Genomic DNA, 14,964 nt, shown 5'->3' with positions numbered 1-14,964 from the left:
TAAGGACCCTTGATTAAAATGTCAAGCTTATCTCCCGGGCCAATCTATGACTTCACAGAGCTCTCTGCTCACCTGAGGTTTGAAAGTCGATCTCAATAGGATTGGAGAGACTGGTCGCTGCTTCTCGCCACAAGCTGCCCCCAATAGGAGACCAGGCTGTCACCATGCAGCGGTACAGGCCCGCGTCGGAGACCTGAGTCTGGTACATTCTGTATCGGAACTCATCTTCCTGAACCTTCTCCAACACGACGCCGTCCACCCGAGACGCATCGGTCCAATTCTCCAGCTTCACCACGGAGTCCTGGTCCAGGGAGATAATGTACTTGGTCTCGTTGGGACTGGAGAGGTCCCCAACGGGCTTCTCAGCTGTGATGAGAACTGAGTATCGTGGCGACTTAATATTCTTGGAAGACACTTTGCAAGTCATCTCAAATGTATTCCCTGCAGCAAAGAAAGGCTTTGGCTGCCGTGCCTTCACCACGAGCACAGAATCTGGAATAAAGAATCAGAAGTGGGCCATTTTCAACAGTTAGAATGGATATGCATCTAAAAATCTAAGCATCCAGGAAATAGGGATTTACTTGCAATCTGCCACATGATAACACTAAGGAAATGTGGCAACTCTAAAAGAAACCAACATGTCTGTGAACAGGCTGAAAACTGCCCCAGGGGAAACAGCTTCGGTCAGAAGGAATCTGACGGGGCGATGGGCGGTTAAAGTGTGAACTGGAGGGATTTCAAACCCTCCTATGTGTCACTGAGGGAACTCAGAGAGCTAAGATGGTGCCTCTCAAGTCCAGAGAGCCAGAGAAGGAAGACAAGCTAGGCTAGCCACACCACAGCCTTCTCTACTTACTGCCGGCATAGTAGTCCTCCTTGGGCTAGCCTGTGTGGAAGTTTGGCTCTTCTCTGCCTAACCCTGTATCAATTATAATAGATATGATATATCATATAATAAATACAATTGCATTTGCAGACATGGCCACTTCCAAGTAGTTTACAGGTTTAGCCACAGAGATGTGGTTTTCAGAATGTTGAGTTGGTGTCTGTAAGGACACTACCAGTGGGTTTGCATGTCCTTTTAGTTTCTCTGTCAAATACCAATCCCTAAGCGTGTACATATTAGGTTTCATCAATCACAATGGCACAAAGTCATATGGAAGGAACTCAAATAGCTATTAAAAGATAAAATGAATTATGCCTACTCCTTAAAAAGAACTTTTAATACAGTAATTAACCCCCAAATCTATTCAGTTATAAATTTTATGCTGGGATTTGGGGAGCAATTTGTCCTGTCAAACCCAGCAGCACAACATGTGTGATACAGCATCTTTAGAGAGAGGACGACTTCTGAGGTTCTACCGAGCCAGACACATTCGTTCCCAATTCTCCTGTGAGTTTGGTCATACACTCATGACTTAAACATAATTACTAACAGCCTTCTTATCATAGACACTGGGAATAAAACAGTAGAGGTCCAGGACCTTCATTTTTATATACTAGTAGAGGAAGACAAGTAGATAAAACACATAGTGTGTTTAGGTGGTAAAAATGTAAGAACAACCACAGAAGAACAACAGACAAAAAAAGAGAAAGTGTGAGACCGCATGAGAGAAAGGGCGCAGCGTTATAGACAGAGTGGCCCAGGATGGTCCCACCAGAATGCTAACATTTGACTCAGCACCTGAGGGAGGTGGGAAAGCTGTCTAGGCAGAGGAGACAGCAAATGGTGAGCTACAGAGCTTGTCAGGTAGTGAGGGGAGCTATGGGAAGGGCAGAGGCGCTCAGTAGAGTAGGCAGCAGGGAGAGCTGTGGGGGAGGGTGATCAGTCTTCAGGACACTCAAGGACACTGAGAGGACTCTGGGTTTTGCTCCGAGATAGAGAATCTATAAAGGTATGGGGGTAAGCATGTCACCATCTGATTAGATGTTAAGGGCGTGGTTAAGGGTGGAGGCAAGGAGACCAGACAGGAGGCTGGTGATGTAAATATAGATGAGAGATTAACACTGGCTCATAAGTCTGAAGCATGAGAGGCCATTAGACTCTAAACCGGTCTCAAGAAGTTAGAATTGGGCATGGTGGTGTCTGCAGTTCCAGAACTTGGGAGGTAGCGGCAGGAGGGTCGGAGCTCAAAGTCATCTTTGACAACACAGTGAATCTGAAGATGCCTGGGCTACAGGAGACCTTGCCTCTCAAAACAAGACAGGCCTCCAATAAATCAAACAACAACCAAAAAGGGAAGTTAGGGGTCAGGATGCGGCTGGCTTGCATAACACTTGTAAGGTTCTGCTTCAATCCCTAGCAGGTTAAACAAAGCAAAACAAAGCAAAGCAAAACAAAACAAAAGTGAGGAGTCAGAGGTAAAGGTTTAGGTCAACAACTAAAGGTGGAAGAAGATGGGTGGCAGAGGCTAGAGGCTCCATTTTGGACAGCAACTTAAGAGCTGCTTGCTAGGCAGGAAGGCACCATATCAGTGAAGGTGAAGTTCTGGGGCATTCGGGCACACACAGGCACAGTTGGGAATCAGCCACTGCTATGTGTCCTGTGAAGCTAATGCTGAGCAAGTTAAGCAGGAATGCAGGGACTGTGTCCTGATGTGTCCTGAGTGGGAACTGAGTAGGAAGCAGTAGGGAGGGAGGCTGAGGTGCAGCAGCCAGTGAGGAGGGAAACAGGGCCGGGAAAGGCTTTCCACAAACCGTGGGAAAAGCCAGAGCATTCCTGCAAGGGAGAAACTGTCCCAGCCCAGGAAGGAAACCGACAAACAGAGTTCTGTAGTGTGTTGATCTTTGGCAATATCAATATGTGACTAAGGGGTTGGGGAGCAGGTACCACAGAGAACTGGAGGAGAAACGAGAGATATTAAATATAGATAAATCGAATCCACCGCTATAAAAGGGCAGAGTAGTGGGCAAGGTTGTAAGAAACAGAAATGGACCAAAAGTGGTTTCTCTAAAGCAGTGTTAGCAGGCTGATGGGAAAGGACCAGAGGAGAGAGAATATTGAAGATATAAGTGGGAGGGGGGGTGCGTATGTCTAAGCTGTGAGAGGGGCTAACCTTTGCTAAGACATAAGGGCAAGTGACAGGCTCAATGCTGAACATGGCAGATACAAGTTCTCCTTTGATGATCTTTTTATAGGGAATGGAGCCGACAGAGGCTGGGGGAGGAGGTTTTCAGAGAGCAGGTGGTGTGCAATTATCACTTAGGAGAGTGGGGAAGTAAACACACAAAGGAAACCAGAATGACTCTCAATGTTGAGAGCCCACGTGACAGAAGGGATTGGAGATCTGAAGTGAGACCTTCACTGTTGGAAAGCTATTTCCTTCAACTGCATCTAACTCTGCATATGCAGCCAAAGCGACAGCAAAGTTGGCGTTGAATCAGGTTGTGTTTTAAGCAGAATCTAAGGTAGACCAAGCCAGGGAAAGAGAGTTAAGAAAAAGAAGGGACATGATTGGTTGGGAACTTAGGCTGGATATCCGTAGATGATCAACCAACTCTCCTTACCCCCAGGCCTGGACGTGTATCAGGAAGGGCTCCAGGTCCATGTTGGGCTTTCTGGTAAGAGAGAAGTAAAGGCCCAGGAAGAAGGAAGGACAATGGTAGAAAACAGAACCACTAGGGCTGAAGCACTAAAGGGAATGATCTGGGGAGCCTGTGATCTTAGAGAACCAGACAGTGACACTGAGCTATCTATGGAGGGCTGGATTTCAGAAGTGAACGGGTCAGATGAAAAGAACTGGGAGTGAAAGACCAAAAGGGACAGAGGACGTGATACTTAGGAGACAAAGGCAGGGGCCTGAGAATGAAAACGTTGTCTACACAAGGGTCCTCTACAGTGGCCCCTCTAGAGGATTCAATTCCAGTGTCCAGACCGCACACACCTCAGACCAATTTAAATACAATTTCTACTGGGATCCTTTCTTTTTTGAAAGCTCCCAGGAAGATTTCAACACAGCTAGCCAGATAGGAGTAGTAACAAAAGTGGCCATGAAACCAAGGTGAGCAGCTCCAGCAGATGAGCAGAAGAACAAGGAGTCAATCAGGATGAGTGACAGGTGGAAGAGGTGTGGCCCTGGGCAGAGAGGGGTCTTTCAGGACTGGTTGGGAATGGTAGAAACTGTAGAGGAACAAGGGGGTGCCTGACTCCTCTATTCCCAGCTATTCAAGGAATGTAGGAAGAAAACACAGCCACTGAAGTGGATTCTGGGACAACTGTCCTCAGAGAGGAGGCTGGCATCCAAAAGAAAGAAAAAGGAAACTGACTGGGGTTCAGGAAATGCAAGGCTTTGCTAAGGACAGTGAGTGGCAGAGGCCCATGTCCCCAAAGGGCCATGTGGTTCCAGTTCCCTAGTGTATGAGCACATATTTCTAGTGTGAACGGAGAGTGAGGGTGCCTACACAAACATGGACAGATGACTTAAGAAACTAAACCAAACTGAGCAGTGACAGGATGATGTCCCCACCTTCTGAGGCCCAGAATATGTTGACAGGCTTGGAGAAGACATCTTTGCTCTTCACCCAGCTGTTGTTCCTCTGCCTGGTCCAGGCAGACACAACACAGTAATAATTGCCCCTGTCTTCCTCCGTAGTCCTTTGGATCCGGAAATTGAATGTGTCTGTGTGCTCCTTAGAAAAAATAAACTCTCCGTCCTGGGCCCGCTGCTTGCTCCTCTCTCCATATCTCAAAGTCCAGTCCCCATCCATGACTGCGAGAAGCTCACTGGCCACCATGTCGTCATTGCGACGGGTCATTCTATAGTACCACGACACGGTAAGTCGGACACCGGCCTCCAGACGCTTTGTGTCTATCACCCGGCACTGCAGTTCTGTGGGGTCGTCAGAAAACCCGGGGACCTTAGAAGCGTTCAGGTAGACCTGGTATTCTGGTTCTGAAGGGGGGAAGAGAAAACACAGCGACATAAGAATTGTCCAAGGAACAAGTCAAGGACCACTTGCGTTCCAACAAACCGTCCATCCTGCTAGCTTCTGAAATAAAAATCAAGTCTTGGCGTTGAGCAGAAAGGACCCTGTAAGAGTATTTCTCAAAGCGTGTAAACCACGTCTTCAAGTATCTGCCTGAAGAAAACTGCCAAGGTGTCTCAGAACTTAAGAGCCCTGCCTGCTTACCGAGGACCTAGGTTCAATTCCCAAAACCCACATGGCGATCACAACCATCTCTCCGTCCAGTTCCAGGGGATCCAATGCCCTCTTATAGCCTCTGAGGACACTGCACGCCTGTGGTGCAGACATACATGCAGGTAAGAGATCCCTACACATTAAAACATAAGATGAAATTAAGGAAGGAAGGAAGGGAGGGAGGGAGGGAGGAGGAGGAAAGGAGGGTGGGAGGGAGGAAGGGAGGAAAGGAGGGAGGGAGGGAAGGGAGGAGGAAGGAAGCTGCCAAGGCCAGATGCCACACATCCTGGGTCAGAACCCTTACTTTTACACAGGACAAGGGGACCATAACAGGTGATCCAGGAGGTTGGCGTCTTTGAGAAAGATCTCAGCGTTCCCCTTCTATCAGGATTGTCTCTGGGATACCAAGCAAGCTTCAGACCTTCAAAGCTCCCACTGAGTCAGTAACGCAAAGTTCTAACCTAAAGAACGATGTACAATCTAAGGCCCACCAGTCCCACCAGGACTCGGGTTCCTGCCACCCCTGGCTATGCCCCAAATGCAAGGCCCCTAGGACTCATTCTCAGATATTTTAAAGCCTCATTTGCTATTTTCCACTGAATCTGTATCCAGTCAGCCAACACCCCCTCGCTTAAAACTCTGCAAAAGGATGTTCTTTCCAAAGCCACAAATAACTCACCCTGTATCTCTGCCAACCACGGAACCGTCACATAGTGAACCTGGCCCTGGTAAGTCTGCTCAGTACCACCACCCACCTCCCTACTGTATTTCCACATTTGTGTCTTCACTGGCTGCAGGCCTCTTCTACACTTGCCTCCTTAAGGAACCTGTACTAGAAGAACCTGTACTAGAACCCCTTGGTAGCCTTCCTTCCTCTCCCCTCCCCCCCCCCCGTCACCTCTATTCCTGAGGCTCTTCACCCACCATATAGGCTGGCGCCATTGTTACAGCAGTGCTTGGGATGCTCTGAAAGCCTCCCGTGGCTGGGGATGGTGCTCTTTCTCTGAGCTCTCCTATGTCTTTCCTACACCAGTTGTCCTCTCCAGATATCCTCTCTGAAACTATTTTTTGCTTAAGAGTTTCAACCTCAAAATTCTGGGACCCAGTAGGTACTCGACACCTGCTCTGTATTAATGGTAAGGTCACTAGAAAAGTCTCCAGTTTTTGTTCCAAGCACTTTGCTTGGATGAGAAGTCAGTCTACTTGAACGGAGGCCTCCACTTTCCAGTGTTCTCTTTCTCTCCATCACCACTAGCAGTTTTGTTTGATTTCTCGCTGCTTTTATTTATGACTCACACAGATTATAAACTGCTGAGGTCAAGGAACTGCTCTTTTGTGATTTACACTTCTAATGAAATTTATACCATCGTGACTTCTCCAAGAATGATTCACAGGGCTAGGAAATGGAAAGGACTCTAACCTTCACTCTCTCCAATGTTGCTCTTCATGAGGATTTAACTGAGGGCAACACTGTAGCTGCACCACAGAGGTCAACTTCATGGGCGGGCCCTTGACAAATGGTCACTGTGAAATGGGCAACTGGCATATTAGAGAACATAAGGGGAGCTTGGAAGTAAAGTGTCACCACTTGGGACTCGGAAGCTTCAGAGCGTCCCAAATATCAGGGCACCATGGTGGCAGGAGAGTATGTGGTGACCGGAGAACCTCAGGTAATGTGGAATGGGCAGACAGAGGAAGGAAAGCTGGCAAGGGCTTCTTAATATGGGTTTCTTGGCAAGTGTGGAGGAGGCTTGGAGCCAATGAAAGAGAAATATGATGCACAGCTACCCTGGACCCTGCACTTAACCTTTGACCTAATGATGGCCACCATTAACAGACCTCTGTGTACCTTGAGTTTGTTATGGGTAACACTCCCTGGTGCTACAGCCTCAACCTGCACACTACTTCATGAGGCCATGAAGAGCAATGAAGAAGATGTACAGTGCTGACATGCCAGGGCTCATCAAGCAGACCATGTACTAGTCCTGCTTCTGCCACTGACCTGCAGGCAATCTTTAACACATGGCTTAAGCTCTCTGGTGCCTCATTTGTAATGATGCAAGCAATGACCACAACCACACGTTCCTACCCTCACTGCAAGGACTGAGAATTAGAATCAACATAGAGGGGGCTCAATGACCTGAGTTCAATCTCTAGAGCCCATGTGAAAAGCCTAGTGTGGTCACTTATAATTCCAGCACTTATAAGCCAAGCTGGGAGGCAGAGACAGGAGAATTACCTGGAAGCTCACAGGCCTACTAGCCTGGAGTACACAACTTGGCAGAAACAGCAGAGAGCCTGCCTCAACAAGGCGGGAACAGAAAACTCCACAGCTGCTCTCTAACCTCCACACGAATATTGGTGCACAACTGTGCTTGCACCCTCCCTCAACACACGCAATACAGTAACAAAGGTGCTTAATCTGGTGTCAGGAGCACACTGGGGGAGGTGGACGGATACACACACCAACATGTGTAAGAACATGCATACACTACTTATCACGATTCCCACTTCATGCCCAGAAGTAAGACCTTTAAAAGGTAAGTAACTCCCACACTTGGCTCACGGGTGGGAGGTCTGGTCCCAGGGCTGAAAGGGTTCCTACCTTTCAAGACAAGCATCTCTCTGGAGCCACACCCATTCTCCAAACTGTACAGTTTCTCAGCTCTGCTGTTCAATGGGACGATTTTCAGGACACTGAAGATGTGGTTGTGCTGGCAGTGACACTGCCAATTACTGCCACAGGGGCTGTGACCAGAGGACAGCTTCCTGTGGGCCTGAAGCTGAGCTCACCTGATCCATGAAACTGGGATGCCTAGACTCTATTCCCGGGTCTTGTGTTCTGTAACAGACCATGTCCTTTCTAATAACAAACCCTTCTGTCTTTCATGGTTTACTTCCACCCACAGGCACTTTCTTCCAAAGTGACACCTTGTAAAGGCTGTTAAAATGACGATGAGTGACAGGCAGGACATGCTCATCCCTGCACTGCTCACAGGAGCCGAGCAGGAGGGAGTCAACCTAAGCGTCTGTCAACAGATGAATGGGGAAAGACAACATAGGACACACACGTACATGCATGTATGCACGCATGCACGCACACATGCTCGCATGCACGAGCCTGAAAGACACTGTACAAATCAAAACAAGACAGACAGAAAGACAAAAGCCTCGTAGAACTTAAAACAGTCAAACTCAGGTAAAATGATAGCTCTCAGAGCCTGGGGCAGGGGTCAAAGGATGTCAAAGGATGTCAGATTTCTGCTGAGCAATTGGTAAGACCAGAAAGTCCATTTACAACGTGGTGACTGCTCTTATAGGTGCTTGAGTACTGCTGAGAGAGAGAATTTTAAATGTTCTTACTACGAAAGGAATAAGCCTACTCATTGGTAACAGATATGTTCATTAGCTTAATTTAGCCATTCCACTCTCCACACAGATCAAGCACCATGATGTATACCATGCCCGCACAATAGTAAGCCAGATGTGGTGTGTATACCTTTAATCCCAGAACTCCAGAAGCAAAGGTGAATGAATCCCTCTGAGTTCAAGGTCAGCCAAGTCTACATAGCGAGTTCTAGGCCAGACAGAGTTAAATGGTGAGTCTCTGTTTCAAAAAATAATGACAAAGCCAAAACCACATACACACCGAGACATATATATATACATATACATACATACATACATATATATATATATGTAATATATATATATAACAGATACACATGTATAATATATGTGTACAGTTTTAATTGGTCAACTGGTTAAATAAAACACAATGATAAAGAAGTGACAACATGACTGACCTTTTTAGTGGCCAGAGAAAAGCTCCCCTGGGGGCCTCTGCCCTACCGTCCTCTCCTCCCTCTCTCTACCTGCTATGACCCAAAACTCACTCACTCAGCGTCTTAGACCACTATTGGTGCCCTGCTCTGCCCTAATTCTTTCTCAGATCTCACAGGCCACGTCAGGTGTAGAGCCGTGTCAGCATATGGCCTAGGGCTCCACATCATTTTAAGTGTAGCCAGGTCACAAGATAACTCACCTCAGCTCCACCTTCCCTGACCAGCAGGCACACAGAGGAAAACACAGCTGGCACCACTCCAAAGTAACACAGCCAACACTCCCAACTCTCCACTGACTTCCCAGGATGGCATTCCTGGCTACCCCAGCATGAGATGTACCCCCCCCCATCTTGCCCTCATACCCCGAGAGTAAGCCACATGCCTTCTGTGTCCTTGGTGTCCCTGAAGTCACTCTTCCATTCCCAGCCTGATGCAGGCAGTTAAGATGAAATCTCGGGGAACGCCATTCTCACTGTGGCCCTCGCTGCTTCCAGCAACACTAGCATGGCTTCCCCGTGCCCTCTAAACTGGCTTGGCAAGTCACAGTCTGTTCACCTCCAGGCCCTCATCCCCACATGTTCAGTTCAGAGCACACACTCCAGCCTTCAACACTTGAACCCAACCCAAACCCAATACTACCACCTCTCCATGCTCTCAGCTCCCGTTTCTGCCATTACCCCTGTCACATCCTCTACCTCATCACCTAGGCACACACTCAGCACGCTGTTGAGGAAAAGAGCTGAAGAGACTCTCTCCCACTCTACTCCACTCTCTACCCTAAAAGTGCTCTGTCTCCCTCCTGTGAATCCAGGAGATGGGGAGGGAACAACACACAGTAGGGCTGCAGAACATTCACATCTAAGATGCTCCCATTGGCACTATAGGAAAATGATTCTGCGGACTTCTTGTGGCTGCTCTCCTGCTCGTGGCTGCCCCCTGCTCCTGTTACAGCTAGCCTTAGCTTCACCTCCACCACAAACAGCCCCAGACCAAATGCACAGGCAGTGGGTTCTTGGCTTGTGAAAGGTCAGAGTGCGGGTTCCTTTGAGTAGTCAGCCACACCTCTGCGAGTCAATTTCAGATAAACACTCCCAGAGAAGACAGGGCGCTGCTTATGACATCAGAGGGAAGGGAGTCAGGACTCGGAGCTCTGTTTTGTTTTGTGCATGGGCAGAGATGACTTTTTATGTTGCTTTATAATTTTAAGCGTGGTTTGTAGAGGGTGTGTCTTTCTCTAGGCTTCTGGTACACACCCTTTTCTTTGTCACCTTACCTTGGCAACACAGATTGCCTCCTCTGAACTCCCTGGGCACACTGTCAAATATCCTCACTTCTCAATCACAAAGTGTTCAGCAGAGATCCTTCCACCTGCCAGGCCCCTCAATCTCTGGAGATTTTACGAGAGCACTGCCTTGAACTTCTGTTATTTGTATGTACAGCTCATGGAATCTTCTAGGACTTTTTTCAAGGCTACTCAGAGCATCTCTCTGCACACGCTATGCATAAAGCACCTTCTATATCAAAGATATTAGCATACTGGCTGAATTGGACTAAATTTAATATTTTGCATAAAAATGCTCATTTCGGGCGTAGTATTTCAGCACTGATTACTGCTACATTCTGCCTGGTCTCATCAAGAAATCAGCTAAGGACGCAAGGAGGGTTATGTCTGAAAATGCTCATCAGTTAAGATGCATCCTCAAGTACTCAGTGGTAAGTGGTATCTGGAGGCTGCGTGAGGTACGACCTGCCTGCAGTTCCAGCATGTGAGAGGCAGAGGCCAGAGGGTGCTGAGTTCAAGGCCAGCTGGGCTACAGAGGGAAAGAGCTCCTGTCTCGCAGAAGAAAAGACATGGCCTCTCGAGCATGCTTTATGCTCGTGCAGATTAAAAAGTGTACGTGAGGCATGTGAGCGAGCGAGCGAGCGAGCGAGAGAGAGAGAGAGAGAGAGAGAGAGAGAGAAAGAGAGAGAGAGTTGAAATCAGATAAGTAAGATACTTGCAGTTAAAGCTGGTGATTATTTCTTCTACTGCAAATGTTTGTAAATTTGTTTTGAGAAGCTGAAAACAAACACCCACCCATGCTATCTATCAGCTCTCTCGGAACACAGAGCTGCTGTGTCAAGCCAAGCGCCAGGAACATGTGAGAACTCGGGCCTGCTTTCTAATCTGGGTACCAGGTCCACACCTGCTCCGACACTCTCTCTCCAAAGCTATAGACTCGCAGGTGACCCTCCTCCGAAGAGAGGCTCCACTACAAACAGGGATCACTAAATGCCTTTCTCCAAGTTTCCAAACAATGAAAACCTTGAGAATGACTGGCTACGTTACAGACCACAGTATTTCCTGCCTACTGTTTCCAGAGGCGCCTGCTTTTCCTCGTGTGTAGGCAAGGTATGCGGATGCCCTTCACTTACTCTGACAAGTCTATAAGGAAGGTATATAGCTTATCCCATTCTGCAGTAACAAGAGTGACAACCAGCATTTTCAGAGGGCTTTCTAGATGCCAGGCAGCAGGCCATAATACTTTCTTGGAATTTGGCTTAACTCTCCTATGTTATAGGATTAGTATTATCTTTGTGTATGTTTCAAATGACAAACAGAAATGAAGCTCGGGGAGCTAAGTTAGAGAATTTCTGCATAGAGTGTGAGTAGAATTGCATGGGAGACCTTTTTATCTAGGTGATCTGGCTCCCAACGCAGACTACCTGGACAGGCTCATCCCACCCCTGGGGTACCAAGGCTTTCTTGGCCTGCTCCCTCCCAGAAGTTCAGAGTGATGCTATCCGAGAAGCTCTGACCCTGCTCCCCAGGCACACATGCTGCATTCCAGGAGGGAATGTTTTAACCCCCTCTCTCCAACCATAACCTTGTATAGATAATGTGGGAAGGGCAGGGTTAGAAAGACCAGAAGGAGCACTCCACTTTCCAGGCTCTTGAAGTGGACAGGTACTCCAAGAGTTAGCACAGTCATCTGGATAATAAAGACTCTCTAATATTTAAACAGAGATGGCTACAAATTAAGTCCTGTGATGGGGGGATGGGTGGGATAGCTCTGCAGAGTCCAAGAGGAACAATTATCATGACAGAAGTCAGCATTAGCCATCTCAGAGCAATACGCAGTTCAGATGGACTGCCTCCGCTCCCTTCATCCTCATTCACTCCTCTCAGAGAGGGCCAGGAATATCCAGAGCACAGGAGGAAGGGCTGGCTCTAACCCCTGCACCTCTTGGGAATTCAACATCCCTTTTCCTACACACATTTTCCTGATTCCTCCATGCTAGTTTGGTACCTGAATGCATGAGTACTCCTACGTCCTAGCTGGCTAACAACTTGGTGAGGGAGACCCTTAAGCACTAATACATCACCATCAACACCAAGGATTGTACCAGGGATGTAACTGGGAGGTGCTGGACCAGGTTTATGTACTGTCCCATTAAACCAAGAGTGCCAAAACTGACAAAGCAGACTCCACTACTCCACTGGTTTTCGGGAATAATCCCAGACAGATACAGGCAATAGCCATGCTAAAAAAAACCCACCATATATCTAACTGGGATGTCCTAGAGACGGCCCAGAACACCGGAGTGTCTACCAAGTACTTAGCAGATTAACAGCTCCTTTTAAAGAAGAAAGTAATTACCTTCCTTGCTGGCACACTGCTGAAGAGGTGCCAGCTCTCCAGTGGTGAAGAATGCAAATCCACTCTCAGGACTGACCAGCAGAGCTCAGCCCTGCCCCCTCCTGCTCTTGCACCTCCTCCTGCATCCTGAGCCTTAGGAACCCTCTCTAATTAACACAAGTCTGGTACTTCGGGCAGAGAGCTCAACCATAAACTGATTAGTATCCAACTCCTGCCAAGGGCTCGTTTAAGACATTTGATAGCACAGAGAGATGGCTTAAAATGTGCAGATTAACTGGCCATTCCGCTTGGCTCTCTGTTTCAGCCATACACTAAATTGGATCAACACAAAGCAACATTTGTTTCCTGAAGCAATTCAAGTTCTTTCGAGAGAGAAAACTCCTTTCCACACTTACAATTCACACCCTCATCTCTTAGAGAGCATGGGTATAAGAAACATACATTTGAACAATCACTGAAGGCCTTTGGTAAAAGAACAGTTGTGGGCACTAGCCATTAAATCATCCACTGCCCCCACCCCCACCCCAAAATGAAAAACCATGGGATAAATTCAGTGCCAAGAAAAAGTTTGCCTCTCCAAAAGTTTATGTTTTCTTTCTCAGACAACTGGATAAGAACATCTCTTTTTGTCTCGACTTCAAAACTCTACAAATTTGGTGCTCAAATGCAACAAATTCATGCCAACCACTCAACGAACTCATCCCAAGCAATAACTGCTCTTGGATTCTCTTTGCCTCTTTTGATCTTGATTATTTCTTTATGTCTGTTGCTTTGTTCTTCATTTTGCAAACCAACTAGAGCTTTTCCTTCTTCAAAGAGGAATACAAATCTTAGCAAAAGGCCTTTCTCTCACCTTCTTACAAAAAAAAATCACCAGATCCCCCCCACCCTGCTGCAAAGGATCGTTCATTTCTCAGACCATCTGTAGTAGGCCCACATAACACAACGGACTAAGGCGACCCCACCAGTTCCCACCCCGTCATCAACTGGGACAGCAGCTCTGAAGATGAGAACAGGTAGCAGGAACAGCCCATCTTTAGGACTTGGGACTGGTTGTCTCAGGAGGTAGAGCTGACTTCCAAGGCCAAAGACATTCCCCACACACGGAGACAATGCCTAGGACAGATTCAACCAAGGCCACAATTCTAAGCCATCCCAGACAAGAAGCAAGAATTAGCCAATGGGGGAGAGTCTCCTTTCCAAAGGTGATCATAAGCACTTCCCACCTGACCATTTAATACATACAAAGTTCTCAGTCAGGGCCTGGAAAAGGTGTTCAATAAATGCTAATTAGAATTCTCAATGTGTCACGTGCAAAACCAAGTGCTGCATCGTATCAGCACTGGGATCCCACTCTCTAAGAGACAACAGTCCACATCACCTAACCTAGGATGATCTATATACTTAGCAGGTGAGCTGTGTTCCTGGCTTTGTGTGTGTGTGTCTGTGAGAGTGTGTGTGTCACATCTTCATTATCTTATATAGGCCCGAGTTGTATTTGATGGAATGCGCAAATTATATTTCTAGAGAAAACATGTAGGGTCAGCCAGTTGCCTCAGTTTCTGGGCAGAGAATGCAGTCTGCAGACTGTGACTAAAGGCCTGTGGCTGTACTCAGGCCCGACTCGTCTCCTGACAAGCGTCCAAGCAGCTGCAAACCATGAGTCACAGAGAACGGGGTGAAGGCTTAAGAGGAAGACAGCGAAGAACACAGTTGTTTTTATAATATTTACACTCCTGGTGAGCTCACAATTATGCAAGGGCCTCTGAATACTCTAAGCCACGGCCATGCCTGCATACAGTTCTGGGTTTTGGATGCATGGGTTTTATGCTATCTGTATGTTGGGGCAGGCCTAGTCTGTGTAAAGCACACAGAAGCTCTGGGGCTCCACGCATGCACTGGAGATGCGCACTCGTGTCTTTCACAATGGCACCGGCACTCCGCAGGAAAACGAGTGGCAGGACCCTTAGGATAATCAGGGAGTCTTTCCCACAGTTTAGCCTCTTTATTTCCCCTCAGTCTCTGGAGAACACGTCACCAACAAATCCCTTCAGTTACAAAGCCCATTCCCTCCCAGAGCTTGCCCCTGATGTCTGACAGTGCCTGTACTTCCCCCAGGGTATGTGCGATCAATACACCAGGACTTCAAAGCAGCCCTCAGAATTGGAGCGCAGGCAGAATTTTCACACACACACACACACACAAAAAAAAAAAAAAAAAAAAAAAAATCCCAGAGCTAGGATTCAGAAGTTGGAGGGGAAAGGGGGGCGGGGGAGGGGAGAAAGCCAGAGTGGGGATTTGACAGCACCACACAATGCACTAGGATCAGAGCTGTGAGA

At 47.5% G+C, this 14,964-nt stretch overlaps 1 protein-coding gene across 1 annotated transcript in view; it reads right to left on the bottom strand.

Moving 5' to 3' along the window:
• The window catches only part of Ptgfrn (prostaglandin F2 receptor inhibitor), a 68,229-nt gene that overhangs the window by 14,484 nt on the left and 38,781 nt on the right, over positions 1 to 14,964 (bottom strand). Inside the window, exons 5-6 of the mRNA XM_021158115.3 lie at positions 4,467 to 4,892; positions 73 to 492 (exon numbers count right to left, since the gene is read on the bottom strand). Of these exons, the coding sequence (XP_021013774.1) occupies positions 73 to 492; positions 4,467 to 4,892 (846 nt within the window). The remainder of the gene's footprint in view (positions 1 to 72; positions 493 to 4,466; positions 4,893 to 14,964) is intronic.

This window comes from Mus caroli, unplaced genomic scaffold, assembly GCF_978045245.1.
Source record: "Mus caroli unplaced genomic scaffold, Mus_caroli_1 scaffold_3, whole genome shotgun sequence".
NCBI classification, from domain to species: domain Eukaryota; kingdom Metazoa; phylum Chordata; class Mammalia; order Rodentia; family Muridae; genus Mus; species Mus caroli.
Note: the sequence above shows the minus strand (reverse complement) of the source record. Positions and strands in the feature narration are given on the sequence as shown.